The 21,835-nt window shown below is 34.6% G+C and overlaps 1 protein-coding gene across 1 annotated transcript; it reads right to left on the bottom strand.

Moving 5' to 3' along the window:
- Positions 1 to 1,359: 1,359 nt before the first annotated feature.
- LOC120631753 (transmembrane protease serine 9-like) lies at positions 1,360 to 21,012 on the bottom strand. The gene is made up of 16 exons (XM_039901432.1): positions 20,794 to 21,012; positions 20,089 to 20,362; positions 19,544 to 19,642; positions 18,719 to 18,912; positions 18,046 to 18,138; positions 17,028 to 17,080; positions 16,421 to 16,658; positions 14,476 to 14,749; positions 12,703 to 12,801; positions 11,313 to 11,506; positions 10,205 to 10,295; positions 6,935 to 7,104; positions 5,824 to 6,094; positions 4,967 to 5,067; positions 2,453 to 2,641; positions 1,360 to 1,739 (listed from the first exon to the last, which is right to left on the bottom strand). The coding sequence occupies exons 1-16, from the start codon at positions 21,010 to 21,012 to the stop codon at positions 1,641 to 1,643; spliced, it is 2,658 nt and encodes an 885-aa protein (XP_039757366.1). The 3' UTR covers positions 1,360 to 1,640.
- Between the last annotated feature and the right edge of the window lie 823 nt (positions 21,013 to 21,835).

Raw genomic sequence — 21,835 nt, 5'->3', positions numbered from 1 at the left:
GTTTTCCTCATCTGCTATGCTGAGTGTCCATTCTTCTAGCTATTCTTCTTTCAAATTATTTCTGCTTGTTTGCTATTGGTTAGGTATACTAATAATTGTCCTCGTTTGCTGATTAGTGATTCTAAAAGCCTTTATGTGTTGAGAACTGTTTTCACTTTTTCTCGTATATATTCATCTCCAGAAAATAAAAGTCAAACTCAACGTCAAATGTTTCTATATTCCAATAGGCACATACTTAGATAGCACTTTTGATGCGATTACATCTAAAATATGACATAGAAGTGAGTTGATGGCGATAACTAAATTCGTCAACTTAAAACTAAAACTACGAGGGTTCCAAACTTATCTAAGAAGAAGCCCCCACCAAACTTATTATTATTATTAAGAAGCAACCTGCATGCATGATTTACACCCAAGCTTTTTTATCTTGGTCGTAGTCCTTAGATCTTAATTCAATAATGGGACTTTTTTATAAGCTTACGTTTAATACAAACTTTGAACTTTTTAAGAGACATCTACAAGATATGAATTGTTCAACTTTAAATTGATTAAGTACTTATTAAAATAAGTACTTAATCAATTATAATAATGTAGTCTCTTCGAATGTTCAAATTATTGTAGTCACATTTTTTCTTAAATTTAGATAAATTTTTGTGAACTAATACTATAATACAAGAACTGAACTAATACAAGCAACTTGTTTCAGCTGTTTGAACCAACTGAATGGCGCGGAGCGATGGCAAGAGACTTGATGGTATGACGCTAATTCCTTGGAGGCTGGGAGGGTCACAGGTGTGGGATGCAACTTGTGTCGATACCCTAGCTGCATCACACATCCAGGCCACCTCGTCAATGGTGTGCACGGCTGCTACCAGTGCCGAGCAGGCCAAGAGGCGTATATATGAAAACCTGGATAGCAGTTTAATTTTTGTGCCTTTTGGAGTAGAGACTTTGGGACCGTGGGGTCCGGAGGCACGAGCTCTTTTTAAAGAATTAACCAAAAAAGGTTATCGAGTCTACCGGTGATCCTAGAGCGTGCAGTTACCTTGGCCAAAGAATTAGTTTGGCCACCCAAAGGGGCAATGCTGCCAGCATCTTAGGAACTATGCCTCGCTGCGGTGGTTTCGATTTTATTTACGTTTTAGTTTTACATAGTTTATTTTAGGTTATATTTATAAAACAAATGTGGAAGTTATATTTAAATATAAATACAATTATTAAAATTAATCATTAGATATTAATATTTATGTGAACTGACATTAAATTTCCAAATATGTATTCTTGTAATAATTGTAACATTATTGCCAAGTCATGTCCCAAATCAAAAAGATAATCTCAAGCACAGCTGATAATATTTTCGACAAAATTATTTGTGTGTGTTGTAAAAAGTTGCATCTTTATCTTTATTATTTTACGGAACAGTTGGTTTGTAGCACCAGTCCGATTTAAGAAAATCTTTTAGCGTTAGGGATACAGTTTATTGTTAACGGTTTTATAGCATCACGCAACGAACCATAGTTGACGCGGGTATAACCAAAGGGCATAGGTTAAGTAATAAAATAACTGATGAAATGTTAATATCTTTACTTCTTCAAAGTAACTATAACGAGATATAATTATTGAAAAAAATCAGGCTAGTTTTACAAATTAGCTTGGATGAATTCATGGAATGATGTAGTTCTGGTGTAAACAGCTGGTAGCAAATGTGACAAAGCAGATCCGAATGATGTAATACCAATCTGTAGAAAGAAATAAAATTTATGTAATAAATTTAAATAATATTAGGATACTAGGTTGATAAAATTTAACGATACCTCATACATTCAAAATCGGTTAGGGGATTTAAAAGTTATGGTTGAATAAAGAAATTTTGTACAAACATTTATACCAACATCCATGAACCCAAAATCTGTGCAGGTAATTTGAGTACGATTGTGGAGCTTGTCACGTTATATACAATTGGTATTTTATACAAATATGACATGTTGTAGGTAGTGTATTACACGAACCACTTGTGCCCATAAATAACTCACAATCTTTTTCACACAAACACATGTAAAAAGCGTAGTTTTATATAAAGATAATAGATAAGAGAACAGAGAAGAAGCTAAGAAAAGAAAACAGAACAGAAGAGAAAAGAAAAGAAGAAAAGCAAAGAGAAGAGAAGTGAAAAGAAGCGAAGAGAAGAAAAGAGAAGAGCAGAGAAGAGCAGAGCAGAGCAGAACAGAACAGAACAGAGCTGAGCTGAACTGAACAAAAGTTCGCCGAAGCTGGGACAGACCCTTTACAAAAATATTTGAAATCAAAACTTCTTTTCTTGCCTACGCCAGCTGCAGATTAATATTCGTGAAAGGGTTTCTCAATCAAAATCGGAAAAGTATATCACTAGATCACTTCTTACACCTCTCCTTTTTATAATATTAAGTACAGATTATATATGGATTTTCCTTACCAGATGGATTCTGCCACCCCTTTCAGCCACAAGTGGGCCACCCGAGTCACCTTGGCTTGGTCCGGATCCTCCTAAAGTACTAGTGCAAATGTGGCTGTCTTGGATGATGGTTGGGAATGCCAAATTACACGCACTGTTCGTAATGACACTGACCCGCGCGTAGCTCAAAAACTGATCAGACGCAATTGAGTCCGCTGAAATTATAAAAAAATACTTACATACACATTTTTTTTTTCTTACTTGCCTTTCAATTTTATTACTTTGTAGTTTAAAGAAGGTATGTTTTGTGTTTTTAAATTAATAAAATCAAGTAAAATAAAAAGAGTTTTTTTTACACCCGGCTAAGTTTGGTGTGTTTTCTTCTTAGACCATGCGCGTTTGGCAACCTCGTAGGTTTAGTTTTAAGTTTACGAATGTAGTTATCGCCATCACTACTCACTGCTATGTTCACGTTTTGTATATTAACAACGCATCAAAAGTGCCATCTGTGTGCCTATTTGAATAAAGACATTTTTATTATATTTTTAAAACATATTTATTTAGTAATGAAAAGATTGTTTATATAATAAGACAAGTAAGAAAAAAATGGGTAAGTAAATATTTGTTATTGTATTTATTTAATTATTCTGTATTGTATTGTAATTATTCTGTTCCAGAATTTTTCCACTCTGTTAAATTTTTATGACAGAAATAAAATAAATTCAGTTTTCATAAAAACGTTAATGCCTACTTCTTCCACGTCATCTCAAATATGGTCATCGTCACGTCACGTCATCTAAATTAGATCTCCTTGGAGTAATAATGTTTTGTGGTTTGGATTGTCCATACCTATGCTCATACTAATTTAAGATTTTATTTAATATTATTAATTATAAGTATAGATGGATAAATAAATAAATAAATAAATAAATAAATATACTACGACAATACACATATCGCCACCTAGACCCAAAGTAAGCTTAGCTTGTGTTATGGGTACTAAGATGACTGATGAATATTTTTATGAATAATATACATAAATACTTTAAAATATATATATAAACACCCAGACACTGAAAAACATTCATGCTCATCACACAAACATTTTCCAGTTGTGGGAATCGAACCCACGGCCTTGGACTCAGAAAGCAGGGTCGCTGCAAACTGCGCCAATCGGCCGTCAGCGTCAGCAGATGTTGCCCGCGACTTCGTCCGCGTTTCTTTTTGTTTTTAAAGCATTCCGTAGGAAAACTTTATTTGACAGAGACTGGATTGTAGTTTGTTCTGGGTAAACTATGATAACTCACCTAGATCGGACCCACTTTGGGGTTTGAAGGAAATTTAACCGTCATATTAAAATCATGAGACAGCGTCTTACTGTTCGTTGACTCAACTACGTAAAGATATCTAATTACATTTGAATTCTGTAAAAATCATTTGGTGTAGCTGTACAGATATTTTTAAATTGTTTATTCTTGTATTAAAATCGGTATGAACTTTTTTGTTTACGTGTAAGTCCTTAGTCCTTAATTGTTTATGTACCGACACGGCTAGGTTACGATTTTATTATATTATATATAGATAAATTCAAATTCAAATCAAAAATTCTTCATGCATGTAGGCCTATCACAGGCACTTATGAACCCCACTTAAACCTATAGCTACGAGTGCTCCAAACGCGCCCTGGTCTAAGAAGCGACCACAACAAACCTAGCCGGGTATTTTTTTTGCTATCACCATCTCACAGTAAATAAATAATTAAAATAAGCTACGAAGTTAGAGAAATTCACACCCAAGCTTTTTTGTCGTTAATCTACTTAATCCTTAACATTATAGTAGGATTTTTCTGTAAGCTTACGTTTCATATAAACTTTGAACTTATTGAGAGACATCTCAAAGATTTCATAATTTGGTATTTTGGTAATTTGTTATAAAATAATATGCCCTTGAATGAATTATCAATTGTATGTAGCCTCGTAAACTGCACAACTAGTTAATATTTGCTTTTAATATTTATATTGTTAAAGTCCATTTTCTTTTTAAATTTTGTTATATTTCTATGGACATCAATTACATTTTCAAATATGTACTGACTATGCACCCTCACTATTTTAACTTCTTTAAATTTATCCTTTAATTACTCTCTTGGGCCCATTTTATATATTGCACGAACAGCCCTCTTCTGCAGGACGAAAATAGAATTTATATCAGCAGCATTAACCTATAATAAAATTCCGTAAGACATAAAGCTGTGAAAATAACTAAATATATCTGTCATATGACGAATATTTCTAACCGCGTGTGCTGCTGAGCTAAGTCAGTTCGTTAAATTATTTAATTCCTCAGTATAAACTTGTACAATGATTTTTACTTGTTTGTTTGACAGTCGGATATAGATTATGTATTTCATGGTACATACAAGTCTTATCAGAGAACATCTATCCTTATCATATAGTGAGTATCGCTACCACTAGGTGGCTAACTATTGAAGAATAGATTTATATAGTTCATTAGTAAATAAATGTATAATAACATACCACCGTCGATTAATCCAAAACCAGAGGTGGTAGCATGACTACCAGCAAAGTCCTCGTTTATTAGACTCGCAGGAGGTAGTGGAATGACGCCGATGGTGGCTAAAAAATAAAATATAATTAACATTAACAAAATGAATTCAATCCAAGTAATAAAGTATTTTTATTTTTTGAAACTTAATTTAAAACAATGTATAAAAGCATTATCTACCAGTAAACCTTTGTAGTTCGGTCATGGTAAAAACACATGAAGTATTTTTATAATTAAATACTAATAAATATATCAAATGCAGAAGTTTAAGATATATATTTTATAGTTAAATATTTGTATTTTTTATGTTTTCTAGCAATATTATTTTCACTTTTATTCTTCGCAGCATTTTATATTTAATTTTATAAATAAAAAATTTTTAGACAAAAATGAACCGACTTTGCTATACAACAAAATATTATTTAAATTATTATTTAATTTAAATATTTTCTAGAACATTATTAAGACAGTGCCAAGTAAAATGTAGAAAGTTACTGTGTTTAGATCTTATACTTCGTATTCCTTTTTATGTGATAGCAATTTTTGACCTAGATTTTTTTTGTCTACGCATGGTGCAGGCAATAAAGTGTATTTTTATTTTTCATGTCACTTCATTTTTATAAACACTAAAATAAAGGAATTTACATATCTTATCTCTTATGTAAATTCCTTTTTTTTGGGTAACCTGGAAGAGATCACTTTTAGTGATAAGGTCGTTTTTTCCCTGTAGTAATATTTATGAGTATTGTTAGTTTTTCCTGTACGACGCAATAAATATTTTGAAATGAATAAATAATATGAATAAATAATATTTACGCGGGAAGTACCTGAAAGCGTCACAGATCTGATTGTAATTATCATAATGTCATTTCTGATGAGCCATGGAATCCATTCGGGATGGGTTTCGACGGTGGTGCTTGTTAATCTGGTTCCCCCGGTGAAGAGAAAGTTTGATCCAAGAACAACAGTGAACCTCCATGCATGGTTGCGTCCATCAAACCAGCAGTGGGCCGCACTGAGGACTTTTCGTTCACTAATAAGACTGCCGCCGCATACTCCTCTTCCGGTGTTGCCCACGATATCGGAGATGAGACCTACCTAATTAAATTTTTGCTATTAATAGGCTCTCGGATTTTTCAGGACAGCCAATTAGATTATGTTTTTAAATTAAGACCACATAAAGAAAAAAACCTGGGTTGTTTTTTTTTTACACGGTCAGTAGCAAAGGCAGTGGTAATACGTTTATCAGCCTGTTTATGTGTGTGTATATTTGTTCCTTAAAATAGCGCTCTAGAGATTAAACGCGTGGATTGATCTTTTTGATTCTTACGTCAAACAATTTGACTTAAATGATAGAGTGTTACTTGGACATGCCACTAAGCAAAATTCAATATGGCGACCACCAGACAAATGAATCAGAAAATAGAAAAGTGAAAGTTGCGATTAAATAAATTAATATTTTTCCCTTAGCATTTTTCATTTAGAGATGAAGAGAATGTCTTATAAACCTAACTAAAAAGGTTAAACTAAAAAAGTATAGATTAACGAAACCTGACTGATAAAGAGTAATCATGAAGTTAAAAAAAAATTAAAAAGAAAAAACATTTTTAGTAGTATATATTGGACACACACATAAAAAAACTATTAAATTCTAATGTGGAATATAGCGAACTTAACAGTTGTCAGGAGCATTTGAGCAAATTTGAGTCGGTCCCGATTGTTAAAGATCATTCTTATAATAGCTTATTCTTTTGTATAACATTTAGTACAAATAATAGACAGCGATAATAATATTAATATTAGGTGAGCGGGAATAATATAGCTATGACAGCATCAATTACCATTCATTAGGAACCTTCAATTACAGTTTTATTAAAAGTTTAGAAGTAGATAGATACATTGGGGCATATCGAACCGTCCAATAAAAAAACGTCATACCTGATAAGGGATTTGGGCTGGTACAGCAGGATTTCCGCCAAGAATTCTTGATGACACACGGCTGTGGTAGGCCGCTTCAGCCTTTTGAATTCTTTCGGCTTCAGGGATGCCATACTTGGTTATGTACCCGTAAACGGGATTCAGTTCAGAAAAATCCGGCACAGTTCCGGCTGAAACGAATGCCGTTAAAGATACGAGAAGTACTAGAACCTTCATGTTGACGGTTTTAAGTACCCTTAATGATTTATATGGATATTAATCCCACCTTTTATACTTTTCTGAAACGTTGATTGATAATTGGAATGTAATTAACAAGATTAGATAAACTACCTAATTTAAATTACTTTATCTCAAAAAATCGCAATTTTTTGTGCATAATATGACAATAATTTTATTTATTACATACACTACAAGTTATGTGTATTATTTTTAAATAAATACAATTTATGAATGCCCATATGAAATTATATTTATTGTTTTTTTTGCGTTCAAATATATAAACGATATTATTGATGTTATTATCGATATATAATTCAAATTCAAATTTATGATAGTCCTTTAATAAAGGAGAAAAATAAATAAACGGAGAAAAAGCAAACCCTAACATAGTACAGCACAAACAAAACGCATTCATTAAAAAAATTACTGTGTATAAAATCGTCTAACTTCGGTATAGGGGGGACAGGGGCTTGTTGTAACGGGGGTAGGTAAGTAGTAACAGCTTAATAACTCGGCCGGTTTAAAAAAAATTGTTTTGATTTTTAACTAAACGTGCTCTTTAAGATACCTCCTACGCCGTAAGCGCAGCCAGCTCAGGTGCGCCGTGACCAATTTTCAGCAGGAGTACTATTTTTTGCCTGTTAACCTAAAAAATATATGTTCGTAAAATTTGATATCAAGGTCATACTGAGTCTAATTGAAAGAAAAATCTGTTAATTTTTGTTATGCATTTATTAAACTATTGCTAGATAATACTTTCATATAACTCAAACCAATCATTTTTTGTAATAAATAAAAAAGGTAATAAATTCGGTTCGGGGCTTGTTGTAACAAAATTAGGGCGGCAAGTAGTAGTTTTGTAACCTGTTACAAAAGCAAAAAAATCGTCTTGTATGAGCTCTGTCATGTGTCATTGTTAAGATACTGATGGTAATAATGGTATTAACAAACATGTCCATTATAAGCGCAAATTAATTTATCTTTAACTGATGATTGAGTTTTTTGATAATAAGTTTAATTAACCTAAGTTTACGCTATTGCTGTATTGTTGTTAAAGAAAATAATAAGTGTTCACTACATAAGTTCGAAAGAAATATAATATTCTTATTATGTGTTTGTTAATTTTATAGTGCAAGCCTTAAATAATGAAACCTTCATTTTTAATATGAAGTTACTACTTGCCCCACACTAGTTACAACTTACCCCAAAAACGGGGTAAGAAGTAACAAGCGAAATTTTCCACAACGAGTGCCATAAATACTAATTGGTTATAGATTCAGGAAAAAATATTGCAGGAATATATTTCCAAATACATGATTCCTCATTTAAAACCTTTTTTCAATTAAAATATTCAATAGTTTTTAGTCAACCCATCGAAAAAAGAAAAAAAAATTACAACTAGCCCCTCTCTCCCCTACTGCCCTACGTCTTGCTTCCTCTTCTAACACGGATGGTCACCGTGGAGGTTTTAAGCATTTATATATCAATTGGTTTGACGGTGAAGGTAAACATCGTAAGGTAAACTGCATGCCTGACAGTTCTCCATGATGTTCACAAAGACGTGTAAAGTCCACCTATCTGTATCCATAGCCTACCCTTGCCCTAAACCCTTCTTATTCTGGGAGTAGACCTGTGCTTTGTAGTGGGCCTGTGATGGGTCTATAATAATATTAATAATAATAACTATGGAGAGGGCTATGTTAGGAGATTCCCTGAAGGATAGAGTAAAGAAGAGATCCGCAGGAGAATCCGCAAAGTTACTGGCATAGCTCAAACTATTAGTAGGTTGAAATGGCAATTGACAAGCCATGCTTGTCGTAGGTGCGATGGCCGTTGGATCAGAAAGTTCTAGAGTAGAGACCACGAACAAGCAAGCGTAGTGTGGGATGCCCTCAAGCACGATGGACCGATGACATAAAGAGAGTGACGGGGAGTGGGCGGACGAGGAAAACTTAGGACCGGGTATAGTGGCGCTTCTTGGGAAAGGCCTATGTTTAGCAGTGGACGTCCGCAGGCTGAAATGATGATGATGATGGTGAATAATAGCTAAAAAAGTGGTTAAAGGGAGTGAAACTACGGGGCACTGGACGGCTGGTTGTCCATATAGTTGACCAGGCACCGGTTGTTGATCATATGCAGCATTAAGTGTTTTAATAGTAAGATTTCCAGCCAAAATCCATATCTTTATGCATTGGCTTTATTTAGTGGCAACTAAGACAAATCATCCAATTCCATTGAGATGAAGAGAAAAAAAACACAGCCTGTAATTGCTTTTTATTAAGGCTTGTCGGTGTCACTAGCCCTTCGGCCACCATTTGAATAAGCAACTCGTTTCGACGGGTAAGATATTATTATTTTCAGTTTGAAATAGGTATAATGGATAAACTTAATAGCAGTTATGAATGCTTTTTGATATGATTTAATGTTTATTATGTGAGTATATATGGGGTTTTAAAATAATTTGAAGTTTAATCACTATATTTTACGATTTTTTTCTACGTAACTTATGTAGGTTAGGTGATTTTATGGTTGACCAATTGCTTCCTTAACGTTACAAGAATTTTGTAATATACTATTTGAACAAAAACTCCTTAACGATGACTTCCTTGGGGCAGCGCTGTGGTTTTAAGTTAGAGGACCCGGGTTCGATTCCCGGTAGGGGCATTTTGGGAATTGATTATTAGCAGGTTATTTATTAACAGGTTAGCCCGTTATGATCTTAGACTGCATCATCACTTTTATTAAAAAACATTTAGTAAAAAAAAAGTCTAAGATGGTAGCGAGTATCCAGTTAGATTCACAAAGTGTAGATTCTTGTTTTTGAAATTCTATGTGAAATAACAAATAAACCAAAATACATAATGATTTTGCCATAATTGGTTTGAGACGAGAACATCCAACTAGTTGGTAAATAAAACAATTGTTGAGATGTCAATATTTTTTATTACAATTCACTCTTAATCTTAGCGTAGTGCATAAACGACTTTGAACCATTGAGTTAATATGTTACTACTGCTTTGAACACTGAGACAGATATATGTTATGAAAGATTTTGCAAGATAAATTCAATGAATGACGTGACTCTGGTAGAAACAGACGGTACTTGCAGCGGCATAGTAGATCCGAACGATGTAACGCCAATCTGCAAGAGAATAGATTTTATCATAAATCATCAGCATATAAGTACCTACTACGGCCGAAACTTCACATCTGACAGGTCCAGATAAATTACAGAAGTTAAAATTCTTTAATTGCCCTGTCGGATATCCAATCTGGTTCCTCACTTATAAGACCGCCGTGTTAAACACCCCGGATTGTAGTTATATTCTCCTTTCACGCAGCAACTTTACATAGTAAATTGTAGTAGTAAATAAATAGGTATATTCATTTGTTGTCAATTTGATTAAATTATTTATATAATTTTTAATCTTGAAAGCACGGGAGTTTGTATACTAATTATTACAAGTAATCTGAATCCTCCATATTAACATATACTGCGGGTGGTACGTGCTGAGTCTTTGAAGTAGTCGACGCCCACTTTTCGGCATGGGCCTGCGACGGCTGCCGCCGATACACGGAAATAGTAACCACTCGCAGGTTAAGAGAAGTGCAGATTAATATAAAGGGGTCTAAAACCCATCGCAGGCGATTTCGGAAATCGTGTGCAATTATGGGCGGTCCTACATGTAAGTACCCACACGCGTGTAAATCTTGCACGTTTTTCTTGCTATACCGTTTACATATCGTCAACATATTGCATAGAGTCTGTGAATGGTCTTAAATAAAAAAAATACCTCAGTCTTAAGTCTTTAGTCTACAAAAATCTATTTCATCGATGTAGCAACTTCCAAGACAAAATAATAAAATGACATTTAAAAACAAATATGATACATAAAGTTATGATAAATTATAATATTACGTATCGTTGATATTCTGAATTGAAACGCAGCTGAACTCAAAAGGATATCCGCAACGGCCCAGCGTGGTGGAATACAGTAGGCATTAAACCCTTCCATTGTAGGAGGAGACCCATTCCCTGTAGTGGCCGCTGATGGGTTGATATGATGATGAACTGTTTAAGAATAATAGTGCCTGATATTGAGCCTGATACCGGTCCATTTTAGAAACGCTTCCTTAAATAAATATAGAGTTTTCTTACAAGAATGAGTCTGCCACCGTCTTCAGTCACGAGCGGGCCACCAGAGTCTCCCTGGCTAGGTCCTGCACCTCTTGCAGTGCTAGTGCAAATGTGGTGGTCTTGTATGATGGTGGGGTATCCCAAACTACAAATATTGTTTGGAACAACATTGACCCGTACGTAGCTCAAAACCTGATTCTCCGAAATTGTAGACTCTGAAATAATTATTGAAATATTATGCATACTAATATTATTGCAGTGAACTTGTGTCTTTTGGCTTGTTATCTATTTTCCGCTTACACATGCATTGATTTATATGGCACTGAGAAAGCGCGTGCTAATAAATTTAAGAGCTAGTCTTAAGGTTAATATTGGGTCCACCATCATATTTTTTTTAGCACACGCATCCCGGAGACGGACATAAGATAGAACTTCTAACCCCGGGAATATAAGACCGAAACACAGGATTGCAACAATGCTGCTTAGCGGCAGAAATAAGCATTAACAAATCTAAACGCATTTTAGTGCCGTAAAACCCTGGAGACGGGCAAAGGAAAATCTTAAATAAGAGAAAAAAAAAATTACTAACACAGTGTGTTTGATTGTTTGTTTATCTATCATAGGCTCCTCTTTATCCCAGGAAAACAAACAGTTTCCATTGTGTTAGTAAAGAAACCTTAAAAACGCGGCCGCAGCTGCGGCGAATTCTAGTCTTGCTAAACGTTATTTTTGACGACCGATTGGCGCATTGGGAAGCGACTCGGCTTGCTGAGTCCAAGGCCGTGGGTTCCATCCCCACAATTGGAAAATGTTTGTTTGTGTGAGGAACATGAATGTTTTTCAGTGTAAAAGCATATATGTCTATTATTCATTAAAATATTCATCAGTCATTTTAATATCCTTAACACAAGCTACGTCTACTTTACGGCTAGATGGCGATGTGTGTATTGTCGTAGTATATTTATTTATTTGTTTATTTAAATACACTTGAAACTTCTTTAGAATCGTTGTGATTTCAAACCGGATGCAACGGAGAAAACGACACAAATACAAAAATGTGTAGGATGAAGCCGGCAAAGAATGAGACAGAAATATACATACTATTTTATCTGGTTTTTTCCTATTTAAGTTACTAAGGAAACCGAATAATATCTAGATAAAGAAACAAACACATAAATGTATAGGACAGAGAGAGATAGGACACATTATACATTTTTTTTACCTATTCTGGTTACCATGGAAACTAAATAGATAACCTTACACTTATCCGAATAGTTCTGATACTCTACATCCACCTCAATCTCTCGTAGGCTACTTTTCAGAAATTAGACTTCCGCCGTGTGTGAATAAATTGCACAGGATTTTTTTGATTTTATTAAAAAGCTATCTTAAAAGAGTAAAAACCACATACCATTGTCAATTAATCCGAATCCAGAAGTAGTGGCTTGACTGTTTGCAAAGTTGTTGGTTAGTTGTCTTCCAGAAGGTAAAGCAATAGGTGAAATTGAGGCTGTAAGTAAAATATTAATTGTTTTGAATACCAATAAAAAAATTCTCTTTCTGGAAAACTTTGCAGTATGTTTTTTTGTTCTTTTTTTATTTCACTACAAGTAAGCCCTTGACTACAAGTTCACCTGCTAGTAAGTGATGATGCAGTCTAAGATGGTAAAGGGTTAGGGAAATTGCAGTTATACTAAACCCTAATCTGTTTCTACCTTTCACGGTAAATCGCTTAGTCGGTCTATGGAGGCCTAGCCAAGGTCGAAGCCCCCAGCGAAAATGTTTCTATGTACACAAAACATTTTATGGTGTCCTTTCTACATGACAATTTCACGAAATATGTGTGTGATAAGAACTTGAGAGATTCAATTCTTAAAGTAAACTGTTTCTGAGAAAAAGGGCTCGAATATTGCATTTTCAAATGGGTACCTGCTATCTGACGCATTGAAACATATAACTAAAGCACTTCTCATATTGGAAGTTTAAAATTGGGAGCTTTCTAAGCAAATATCGAATAAAAGTAAAATAAAGTGAGAGTTAGAAAAAAAAAGATTCGTAGTTGTTAAATATACTTGACGTATTAAAAATTATTGTTCTTTTCGGTGAAAGTTGCATTAAACCGCTTCTTGACTTAAATAATTTGTTAAATTACTTGACTAAAAAAAGAAGTGAGAAAATTAGAAAAAAAGAAGTAAGATTTCAAGCTAAAACATAAATGTGAAATTTCCTTATTAAATTAAAGGACTTTTCAGAAATGGGATGAAAGCTTTTACTTTAAAGAACTTATACTTTATAAGGCAGTATAATTGGAAAAACTTAATACTCGTTTCTTCCTGAATCACCTTGCTGCTGTTACCTTAATCCAAGGAATCCTACTAGGGCTCGATCCCATCGTTGTTACTAAACGCGATCATGGTCGGTCACAGTCTAGGTGTTTCAGCAGTTAAACCGTCAGCAAAAAGTTGTTTTAAACTCGGTTTCCCAACCGAACCGTAAAATCGGGCCTTAATAAATATGCATTTGGAGCTGCCTCGGGAAATACTTGTAATAGCAGTTCAAAATTGCAATCAACACTTGGTAATTTTTTTTAAATTTGGTTTGAGTGTTAAGGATTCAAATTAATATTAACAAGGATACAAATTATAATTTCTTGTTTTCCCATTATTCATTTGTCTCCTTAACCCTTAAACAAAATAAAATAAATGTTGTATTAGAACGTAAATGATGACAATATCTTACATTTTTAAGGATCCTTAGTATTGGGCAGCATGACAGCTTCAAGGATGGAGGTAAAAATAGATACCTGCAGGGCTAGCACGGGCGGGAGATAAAAATTATATCCACCGATTATATCCCCTGACAAGGGATGTAATTAACGTAACCCACCTGCTAAACCACTGGAACATGGAATAGGAGAAGTTTACCCCCGTTTATTCATACACATATAATATTGGGATATTATTTCCACTTGTGCGCCAGGGCTCTGAGAGTTGATAAAGCTGTGGGAGAAGTTAAATTTATATCCTTTCCCCGGGGATATAATTTTCTCCTACCCATGCTAGCCGTGCTGCTCAAACTGTTTATACGAAACATCTTATACGTAAATATTTGCTCGAAAATTGATCTTTTTTTTACAAATCTATTTTGGCTTGACATTATTTTTATAAGATAAGTAGGTACCTACGTGATAGTCTTACAGGATTGAGTAAGACAACCATGGCGATGTCGTTCCGGATTAACCACGGAAACCATTCCGGATGGGTGGTGACGGCGCTTGTAGTTAATCTGGTTCCTCCGGAAAAGAGTGTGTTGGAGCCGAGTACTACGGTAAACCGCCATGCAATGTTTCGTCCATCAAACCAGCAGTGGGCAGCAGTGAGGATACGTCTATCATTAAGGAGACTGCCACCGCATATACCTCTGCCGGTAGTGCCGACTATATCAGAGATGAGACCCACCTAATTTAATTAATAATATAATTATTGCTTTATTAATAGAATACAAAAAGAAATAGTATATTTTATATCCTTGATATTATGTGTCATCATCATCAACTTCAATTTCTTATCTCAAGGAGAAGTTTACTTTTCTAGGAGTGCAATCCGATTTAAGATCGTGTCGCGCGCTGACTCTAAGTATGCCTTTTCCTAGAACTAGTAACCACTATCGTGTACATTGAAGACGACTTGTAATAGTATTTACTGTTGTTAATGTATTTATGATATTATGTTATAGTATATATTAGTTTATTATTATTATTTTTTAGTATTTAATATTTTATGTATTATTTTATTTGTGTAATCTAGTTTAAGTATTAGTATGTAGTTATTAGTATGTATTTTTTTTATTTTCAATATGCACAACCTGCAGTATATTATCCTTTTGTTTTCCTTATCCTAAGGTTGCCTGGAAGAGATCGCTACAAAGCGATAAGGCCGCCTTTTGTATACTTCTTCTGTCTGTGTTTTCTTTAATTCTTCTTCTGTATTTTTATTTGTGTGCAAATAAAGAGTATAAATAAATAAATCAACAGCCTATTATAGTCCACTGCTGGACTAATGGCCTCTCCCAACTGGAAGGTTTGCCCTTAATCACCACGCTGGGCAGGTGGGTTGGTGATCGCATTAGATGGTAGTAATAGCATAGAGGACGCTCTCCGTTATATTCCCTTAGTCGCCTCGTACGACATCCGCGGGTAGAAGAGGGGTGACAACTGTATTCTGATCTGCCGTCACACGGAAAATTATGTGTATGAAATGTAATTCACAATAATGTTCTGTTATTTCAACACAATCTACCATTTCGGCATGCAAATACAAAAAATAAAGGAGAATGTCGGACGTAGTATGGGATTTGATGTCACATAGTACTTATAAGGTGCCTTCATGGAATTTATCTCATTTTATAGGGTTTAATAATTACGGTACATTACAAAAAACATTAAAACTGTAGTTCGCCGGATTTCAGAGATACAAGCAAATTAAGTTGGTGAATTAAGGTTATTTTTGACACATGCGATTATTGTACCTACCTACTGATTGATGGAACTGTTCAAAATATGTCTTTTTCGTTTTCTATTGTTTTTCCGTAGGCACACAAGTGACGTACCTCTTTTGATTTTTTGTGAGATTTAAACAAGATGACGGAAATAAGAGAACCACCAATTTATATCATTAAAAGACTTTTTATCCATCGTGGTTAAGGATTGGGATTTTAGAGGTATTTCTTTAAAAATAAAAACTTAATTTTTGATAACAATTTGAATGAGGCCCCAAACGAAACCGTGTTCCGGCATTCTCCTTTGGTTTTAAACGTCTGGTGACATAAGAGCTGGCGCTTATTTAGCCTCTTCATTAATTCTAGCAATTCAAAGGAGCTATAGCGCCGTCATTTTGGCTACCATGCCCATAAGTGTTAAGACGGCTTATATTTTTTGTAAATATTAATGTTAGTTTGAAATTATTATTATGAGTTTTCTAATTGCAATTATGTTTTATTAATCATATTTAATAATAATTATGATTAATAAACAGTACTTTTATTGCAGCAATCTTAAACATGACTCAGACAAATTAGTTTCGAAAGATATTAAATTTAAAACAAAAAGATATAGTGGTAAAACTTTGTACCTGATAAGGAATTTGCGCTGGTGCGGCAGGTCTCCCGCCAAGAATTCTCGATGACTTCAGGCTGTTTAGGTAAGCTTCTTCAGCCTTTTGAATTCTTTCGGCTTCTGGGATACCGAATCTGGTTAAGTATCCGTAAGCGGGATTGAATTTAGTATAATCAGGCACAGTGCCCGCCGAAACGAACGCCGTTAAAGATACAAGAAGTACTAGTAACTTCATGATGGTGGTTATAGGTACCCTAATTAATTTGAAAGCGACATAAATCCTACCTTTTATACTTTTTTTAAATGTTGACTTATAATCTGAATGTAATTAATGAGATAAGATAGCTAATATTAAGCGGATATTAAAATGCTTTATCTCTATAGATATTTATTTATAAATAACAAATATATTTGCCGAGAACAATAATTAAAGGCAAAAGCGACAAAATAAATACACATTATAATAAAAGAATTACAAATAAATCGATTTCAAAATTATGTCGGTTTAAGTAGGTACAAGTTAACTAAAAAGCAAAAAAAGACATGGCCGGTGTAACCATAATCTCTTGTCAAGGGGGCAAATGCAATAAAATGCAGCAATGACTTTAAACCATCGTCTATACATCGAGCGGAACTTCGCAGGGCATGCAAGAAACACGTTCTGCAATTTGCCACCCTGTTTCCATCAAACTGAGTTAATACCAGCAACCAAGCCCTTCAGAACGGAACACAGCATTGCAAAAATGCTGCTTTGCGGCCAAAACGAGAATGTTTGTAGTATTTCCCCGGAGCTCTAACACAAAAATTTCTTTTACTGTAAATCTGAAAATGCAAGAATTAGGATCACACTGAATATTGAAACTGTATTTGCAATTAAATTAGCTCAGTGGGTAGGCCTTCGACTTTACCATCGGGGAGCAGAGTTCGAATCCCAGCACGCACCTCTTTATGTGCGTTTTAAGCAATTAAAATATCACTTGCTTCAACGGTGAACGCAGAGTGAGGAAACCTGCATGCATGTTCTCAAACGTGCGTGGAGCCCACCAACCCGCACTTGGCCAGCGTGGTGGATTATTGTGGGAGTAGACTTTTGCTTAAGGTATATTACTTGTATAGAGACACACTAATAAAGCAATAAATACTTTTGTTAAAAAAATCAATGAAATACTTTTTATTACGCATTTGAATCTTGGAATTGTTTGGAATAATAATTCCACAAAAAACTAGGTTATCAATTTTAGTCCTTAATCAGACGGCAGGAACAAGTCATGTCCTTGCGTCAAGATCAGCTCTTAAGTCACGCATAGGGTTTAAAGATCATATGAACACGATGTACGATTCTAGGAAAAAAGGTTAACTAAGGCATGCAAGACGGTTTAACGGTTTGATGAGTTCCTTGGTATATCTTTAGAGTGCAAGGTTCAGTACCAATACAATTTAAATGAGACCACGCAAATCATCTGTTTGTAACAAATAAGTTATGCTCGAAGAAATGTAGTAAAAAAAATATATTTTTGTGTTCATCTACAGACGAACTAAGAATCTCCTCTAAATAAAACAAAAAATCATAAAAAAGGATTTATTTAATGGTAGTGAGTAGTAGGTAATGCGAGACGTTCATGATATCTGTTAAATGTTTGCCGCTATGAAGTCCGTGTAAGATGTTACCCTGACGAAGACAGCTGGGATGCCAATTTCACAGCCGAGAGCGGATCCAAACGAGGTAATACCAATCTAGAAAGTTAAGATAAGCAATTAAATAAATTACAAAGAAGTAATAAATTATAAACTAACCTAACCCCTTCTCATTGTGGAAGGAGACCCGTGCTCTGTAGTGGTCTGGTAATAGGTTGATGTGATAATGATGATGATGATGAATAAATTATAACGAAGAAAAACGAAACGGTGAAAGCGTAATGTTTAGGACCTCGGCTTCACTTTCAGTGCGGAGTTCGGTCGGTAATAAATTAGAATGAAAAAAGCTTTCAATGAATAGTAGCGATTTATTTGCTATTGTACATACGTTGGGGACTTCCGTCCCACATCTTTAAAATTCAAATAGGATCAACTGAACAATTTATTCTTTCAAATTATAAAAACAAGGGACATTGGTCTTTATTTAAAACGATAATGATTTTTTAAATAAGAAATTAGGAGTCATATGAATTAAGAGGGTATAATTAACTGTTCCAAATTTGAAATGAATAGCATTCCTAGGTAACAGGTAAACAGGTAGTTGTGATACGACTGACTGACGATCTCGCATTCTAAATTCTACATTTTACAACTTTTTCTATAAATAAACGGAACTTACAAGGATGTGTTCTCCGTTCCTTTCAATTGCAAGAGGACCGCCGGAGTCTCCTCGACAGGTGCTTTTTCCGCCGGTTGTCGACGTACAGATATTTGATGGTTGAAGAATAAGAGGATAGGTCAATGAGCATCGTAGGTTTGAAATCACATCCATACGTACATAACTCAAGAATTGATCAGCGGATATACCACCACCTGAAATCATACATATATTTAAAAAAATGGCCGTTTAATAACTCTCTCTCTCTCTTTTTGTGCGTCTCCTGGAGGTTGGCCGTCGGTTCAGCGAACTTCTCGCGGTTTTGCGCCAAGTGAAACAATGTTTCAACGCTTACAATATTGGCCCATTTACGGATATTGCGCAACCATGACTTCTTCCTCCTTCCAACACGTCGTTTGCTCTTTACTTTGCCCATCATTATGAGCTTGAGCGGTTGATATTACTCATGTTTCAGAACGTGATAAGCAGTAAATCCCGGCTTCTGGCGAAGCGTTGGAGTACTCTAACGTTAGAAACTTTCTGTGTCCAGTTTAACAACTAAACCGATTTAAAGGGCCTACCTACTCTTTATTTTCCATGCCTGAAAGAATCGGAGAATGTGTTCTCCAAAGCATGGAGGTGGACAGAGCTAACTTCCTAATTTAAAAATTGTACAAAGAATTTTTAGAGAAAACCAAATAATTGAACATTTTTTGATCAAGGATCGAAATCGATTCGACTTCGTGAATTGCCATATGCCAATTGTGGAATATGCCCACCACTTTTCTTATGAACCAGTCAATTTATAGCCATAATAAAGGTATTGCATTGTGTAAATTTACTAACCATCTTCGGTTATCCCAAAGCCTGACGCAGTAGCTTGAGCTCCATCAAAGTTTTCATTTAGTTGGTACCCAGATGGTAAAGATATAGTGCCAATGGTAGCTGAAAATAGATATATTACAAATTAATCTATCTTTTCGTAATAATAAATGTAATGTGTTTCTAGATTTTATTTACTGCCGTCCGGTGCGTATTCGATGTTGAAGAATGTGAAACAAGTGTAGCTTAATTATTATTTCTTGACTCACCAGACTCGCAAAAAACGTTTAGAGGTGTTAAATTAACTGTTTTCAAGTAGCAGATAAACCCTCCATCCGTGTATTTTTACACATAAGAGAAGACGCCAAAACGCGGCAAGTTTGTCGTGGACTTCTTAGACCAGGGCGTGTTTGGAACCCTGGTAGCTTTAGTTTACTACATTCGTAAGTAGTTTTTAGAAATACATATTTTGTATGTAATGAATGTCAACAAGCAACTTGAATAACGAAATATTGGAGTTTGACCTTTGACTTTGAAAAAAGCAGATAAATCGTTTAATATTTACATACCTGAAAGTCTCACCGGAGAAGTTAAGCGAATAACAGCTATGTCATTGCGAATCAATTGGGGAAACCAATTTGGGTGCATTACAACTTCTGAGGACTCGGTCCTCGTTCCACCACTGAAGAGCAGTGTGGAGCCAAGTACAATCGTGAACCTCCAAGCCTGATTCCTGCCATCAAACCAACAGTGAGCTGCTGTGAGGACTCGGTCGGTGCTAATTAAGGAACCGCCGCAAACGCCTCTACCAGTAATTCCGATGATATCCGAGATTAAGCCGGCCTAGAATACAAAATTAAGCTTAAACTGTGTTACAGGAGGCGGTGTCTGTTCGTGGGTGCGTCGGTGCATGTGTGTGTATGTGTGCGTGTGTAAGTGTGTGCATGTGTGTGTTTAGCGAACATTGACATTTTCTGTTTATTGTTATAATTTTAATTCGTAATTTGGTTTTATTTAAATAATATTTTTTTATTTTTATATTTAGAAGGAGAATTTTTTATTGTACTACCGCCATGCGTATTTCTATAGCCAAGCAGCATTGCTGCGTTCCGGCAAAGTAAATATATGATATTAAAGCAATATGGAAACTATGAACCAACGTTCAAAATGCACACAGATGCACGCACCTGCGAAATCCAGTAAAACTTTATAATTATTGTCGGTACAACATTAGATTGGAATAAACCACGAATATATAATATTAAAGATCATACCTGATAATTGAATTGTCCGTGCGAGGAAGGAGAACCACCCACGATTCTTGATGATTGACTCTTTAAATATTCTTCTTCAGCCTTTTGTATCCTCTCTCCTTCTGGGATTCCATATTTGGTCAAATATCCATAAGCGGTGTTAAAATCGGAATAATCGAAGTTGAACGATTTGGCCGATGCCCAAGCTAGCAAAGACACCAAAATCACAGCTAGCTTCATAATGGTAGTTTAAGGGATGACTGGGTTTATTCGTAAAATTAATCATACCTTATATACGGCTGATTATTCAATCGCAATTAAAAAGATAAAAAAATGATAGCGTCTTCAAATATTTTGGTTGACTATTTTAGATTATTTTGTTGACTAATTGAGATAATTTGGTTTGATTACACTTGCAAGCATTATAATCACACTTAACTGATAACGACAATTCAAGTAAAGGTAAACTATTTTTCTGTTAAACTGTAATGTTTCAATAGATATATAATATAAACTACAATGTAAATATATAGGTATATTTAAATATCGATTGTTTGCAATGACTCGTAAAACGTTTGAGCACGCTACAAGTATTTATCAATAATAACTTTATCTGCAAAATTGATGCTAGTTAAGATAAACGTATCTTTTGTTATATCATAGTTCTTTAAAATTTAGATGTTTGATATACACATTCGTACATACCTATAAACATAGAGCGTTAGGCAATTTCTTCATGTTGACAGTAACACCTTTTGCTGTGTTCTTTAATCTCCTTTTAAAAATCTAGAATTACTAAAGATTATAGAAGATTATATCTATTTGGTATAGTAACAGGTCATCGAATTCGTACAAGGTGAAGTTTTATGATCGGTAGAGGTATTTATGATTTTTATTACTTCGGATTTCTTTTCTTAATTTTTATTTCTTCCTTCTTTCGTTATTATTAAACTTGTTTTTGTTATGTTACTCACGCTGTTGTATGCAGGAATGTTAATAGTTAATGTTAATAGTAGGGACGTACGGATTCACATCATACGAAGTGTCACAAAACTATTTTTGA

This window comes from Pararge aegeria, chromosome 18 (genome assembly GCF_905163445.1).
Source record: "Pararge aegeria chromosome 18, ilParAegt1.1, whole genome shotgun sequence".
In the NCBI taxonomy this organism is placed as follows: Eukaryota; Metazoa; Arthropoda; class Insecta; order Lepidoptera; family Nymphalidae; genus Pararge; species Pararge aegeria.
This window is presented reverse-complemented; position numbering and strand designations above follow the sequence as displayed.

What these genes read in the sequence shown, in the direction of transcription:
- LOC120631753 (XM_039901432.1), bottom strand. Translation starts at nt 21,012, where the DNA reads ATGAAGCTAGCTGTGATTTTGGTGTCTTTGCTAGCTTGGGCATCGGCC. An exon ending in TTCTCCGGTGAGACTTTCAG is followed by an intron (nt 19,643 to 20,088) that starts GTATGTAAATAT and finishes ATCTATTTTCAG; the next exon opens with CTACCATTGGCACTATATCT. An exon ending in CAGATCTGTGACGCTTTCAG is followed by an intron (nt 5,068 to 5,823) that starts GTACTTCCCGCG and finishes TTTATTTTTTAG; the next exon opens with CCACCATCGGCGTCATTCCA.